Source organism: Phaethon lepturus, unplaced genomic scaffold, assembly GCF_000687285.1.
Source record: "Phaethon lepturus isolate BGI_N335 unplaced genomic scaffold, ASM68728v1 scaffold39860, whole genome shotgun sequence".
Classification (NCBI taxonomy): domain Eukaryota; kingdom Metazoa; phylum Chordata; class Aves; order Phaethontiformes; family Phaethontidae; genus Phaethon; species Phaethon lepturus.
Window position 1 is genome coordinate 918 of NW_010513288.1, and position 3945 is coordinate 4862.

A 3945-nucleotide genomic window follows, 5' to 3' on the forward strand; every position below is an offset into this window, starting at 1 on the left:
GCCGCTGCGGTTGTGTCCTGCTGGCGGTGTCTTGAGGCCCGCGTGCCCGCTGCGGGTGCCGGGAGGACTCCCGTGCTCAGCGTAGCAAGCCGTGTCCTGCAGCAGTAACCCGAGCGATCCCATCCCTCCGCAGGAATTCGACCTGGATGTGGTGGCGGTGGTAAATGACACGGTTGGCACCATGATGACCTGTGGGTACGAAGATCCCTATTGCGAAGTTGGGCTGATAGTTGGTGAGGACCGAAACTTTCTTATGGAGTTCCTCTGCCCGCGGTCCCGACCCTGCCCCCGGGGGGTGCTCCTGGCCCCAAACGGTGTCCGAGGGCTTTTGTCTTGCGTACGCGCCCCGCTTCTCCGACAGCCCCGCTGAAAGACGCTGCTCTCTCTGCAGGCACGGGCAGCAACGCCTGCTACATGGAGGAGATGAGGAACGTGGAGCTGGTGGAAGGGGAGGAGGGCAGGATGTGCGTCAACATGGAGTGGGGGGCCTTCGGTGACAGCGGCTGCTTGGATGACATACGGACGGAGTTCGACTTGGCGGTGGATGAGCTGTCTCTCAACCCCGGGAAGCAACGGTGCGTGGTGGCTTCGGGGGGCTGGGAAGGGACCCCTGAGGGGGCCGGGTGTCCAGAAACCGTTCAGCGCTGCCCCACCAGCCTCTTGGGGGAGCATGAGGGCGTGAGGAGCCCGTGCAGCCTGCCCTAGGTCCTGCCTTGGCAGCGGGGTTGGACCAGACGGTCTTCAGAGGGACCCTCCGGCCTGTGATTCTGCGATTGGCCACGCGCCGCTGTGTCCCTCGTCCCCTGCCCTGGGGTCCCTGCTGCTGGACTCGCTCCGGGGCGTCAGGCCGGGGGGTTGTGTCACAGGCAGCTGGCAGAGCTGGCATCCCAATCCAGACCCAGCGTCTCTTCTTGTCCTGATGTCCAGCCTTGCCCTCTCCTTCCCAGGTTTGAGAAGATGATCAGCGGGATGTACCTGGGGGAGATCGTCCGAAACATCCTGATGGATTTCACCAAGCGAGGGCTGCTCTTCCGGGGACGGATCTCAGAGAGGCTGAAGACCAGAGGGATCTTTGAGACCAAGTTCCTGTCCCAGATAGAAAGGTGAGGTCCACCAGGCGGGGCGAGCACCAGCTCTGGCCGTACGGCTGCAGATCAGAGCAAGATGCAGTTTGGGGGGGGACGTTCCCAGGGCTGCTTGTGGGAGAAGTCCCAAGCGCTCCGCCTGGGGCCGGGGTGGCATAGGGTGGTGCAACGCAGGTAAGTTGGCAAAGTCCACATGGTTCTGACAGCGCTGGCGTTGAGAGACAAGGAAACTGTCCGGGGCTGGTAACGCCGACGCCTCTTGCCCTTGGACAGAGAGGGGCCACGGGTTAAATAGCCGTCACGCCCCGAGTCGACAGCTTTGTCCTGACACAGCCTCACTGGCCAGGATGTGACATCAGAGCCACATCCAGGTCTGAAAGCTGAGGTTAGAGGGGAGCAGCAGAGCCCCTCCAGTCGGAGTCACCCGAGGCGCGAGTCCCTGGGCTCTGCAGGGTGTAGGTAAGAAAGGGGAAGCCACACATCCAAATTGCTCCATCTCCTAACGCTGCCCGGCTCTCCTGTCCTCCCCAGCGACTGCCTGGCCCTGCTCCAGGTCCGCTCCATCCTCCAGCATCTTGGCCTGGAGACCACGTGTGACGACAGCATCATCGTGAAGGAGGTGTGCACGGTGGTGGCCCGGCGGGCAGCTCAGCTCTGCGGGGCCGGCATGGCAGCTGTGGTGGACAAGATAAGGGAGAACCGTGGGCTGGACTTCCTCAAGGTCACGGTTGGCGTGGATGGCACGCTCTACAAGCTGCACCCTCAGTGAGTTGCTCAGTGGTGGGCGGTGGACGGGCGGCTCTCCTCCGAGGAGGCTCACGCTGGTGCCTCTGCCCATCTCCGGCAGATGGGGTGCTAAGAGCCAGTGTGGAAAGCTTAGCAGGGTAGCTGGAGAGGGGGGGAGGTATTTTAGGGTCTCAAAGGCTGCCAGTAGCTCACTGATCAAAACTCTGTCAAGGCACAGCAAGAACCAGCTGTTCTCTAAAGGATGGGGCACCAAGACAGGCACCTCGTGCCAGCCACAGCCCAGACCCACAGAACTTTAGACTAGATATTAGGAAAAAAGTCTTCACTGAGAGAGTGGTCAAGCATTGGCACAGGCTGCCCAGGGAGGTGGTGGAGTCACCATCCCTGGAGGTGTTCAAAAAACGTGTGGCCGTGGCACTCAGGACATGGTTTAGTGGGCATGGGGGTGTTGGGTTGATGGTTGGACTTCATGATCTCTAAGGTCTTTTCCAACCTTAAAGATTCTGTGATTCTGTGAACCTGAGGCCAGGCTGAGCCAGAGATGGTGACCAGGTTCAACCAGCAGTCCAGCTCATCATGCAAAGTCATGGGGATGAGGCAGGTCTAAGCCAAGACATCAGTTCCTGATCGGGATTGGGGAGGGCCTGAGCCACGCGGAGATACCACTACAGCTGAGCTGAAGGCTGGTACTCCTAAGACAACGTTGCTCAGACGGGGACTAAAGACACAGAGCTGAGCTTAGCTAGGGCTCAGGGTGTGGGGAGGGCTCTGAAGATCTCCCCAGGCGAGGCTGGTCAGGACTATTAAGGTTTAGTAGTGCTCTCAGGGCTTGGTGGGATTAGAGAAGGGCCCAGATTTAGTCCTGAGTGAAGGGAGAGCACGATTACGTCGCGGACTCGGGCTGAAGCGTGGCGACTTAGCTCCCCGGTGCCTCGTGCCCGGCAGCTCTCTCCACCCATCTTCCTCCTGTGTCCGTAGCACCGTGTGAGACGCTGCTGAGGGCAAAGTGGCTCGTTCCTTGTGGGGCTGGCACCTTCAGCCCAAGGCAAGTTCAACAACGTCTCTTCCTTCCCGTGCCCTACAGCTTCTCCACCGTCATGCACGAAACAGTGAAGCAGTTGTCTCCGAAGTGCGAAGTGACCTTCCTCCAGTCGGAAGACGGCAGCGGCAAGGGCGCAGCGCTCATCACGGCGGTGGCCTGCCGGATCCGGGAGGCCGGCCAGCGATAGAAGGAAGGAGGTTTGCCGAAGAGCTTGGTTTCAGCAAAACAGGACGTTTCCCCACCCGGTCCCTCCCTCCCTCCGTGTACACACACACACACACACACACACACACACACACACACGTGGCCTCCCCTTGCAAGCAGACTCTTAGCTTTACTTGTTCTCTTGAGATACCACCAGTGGGACTGGAGATGCTGTGTGCTTTGTATAGAGGGTTGTCTTAGGAGTTTTGTTGCATGCCATAAAAGCGCCTGCCAAGTAAAGCTAGAAGTGTCTTTTGGCTGTCTGCCCGCACTTCCACCTGCGGCCGCTCAGACACCAGCTCTCCTCCCCACCTCTCCTAACCGCTCCCACGTCTTCCCCAACAGCAGAAAGGATAATGCTGGAATAATTAAGGCGCTGCATTGTCACTTTACAGTAACCGGTACCTATTTATGTATGTCGGAGCCGTAGCGTGTCCGTGCTGTAGAAAGCAAAGCTCTTTAAGATTGGGCTAAAGACCTCCATTAGTCTTTTACCCTGATCAAGGCTGTATTATTTCCATGAAAGTCATGGTAACTCTTAAAGCGCAGGGTGCAGAATTCCGGCGTGTCCCGAGTCTGCACCGCGAGATACCAAGTATCTCTGTTGTGAGCGATATTAAAGAACCTGCTGGATCCAAGTTGGAGGTGCCCCTCCAACTGCTCCGGCAGAGCACGTGCCTGGAAATAATTGGGGACTCAGGGTCTAATCCCATTTCCCGACCCCTCACCTAAACCGAGTGTAGAAACGTGGCATGTGTGGACGGTTGTGTTACACCCCCGAAACCACTAGCACCCCCCCCCGCCGCACGTGCGCGTGCGAGGAACCGCCGCAAGACGGGTCGGTCCCTCCCCTGCGAATGCACCCCC

The 3945-nt window shown here is 59.1% G+C and overlaps 1 protein-coding gene across 1 annotated transcript in view; it reads left to right on the forward strand.

Annotated features, from left to right (window-relative positions):
• The window catches only part of HK2 (hexokinase 2), a gene marked incomplete at its 5' end in the record, with an annotated part of 4052 nt that extends 901 nt beyond the window's left edge, over window positions 1–3151 (forward strand). The window contains 5 exons of the mRNA XM_010289755.1: window positions 134–233; window positions 392–575; window positions 948–1103; window positions 1617–1850; window positions 2917–3151. Of these exons, the coding sequence (XP_010288057.1) occupies window positions 134–233; window positions 392–575; window positions 948–1103; window positions 1617–1850; window positions 2917–3061 (819 nt within the window). The remainder of the gene's footprint in view (window positions 1–133; window positions 234–391; window positions 576–947; window positions 1104–1616; window positions 1851–2916) is intronic.
• Window positions 3152–3945: the final 794 nt, after the last annotated feature.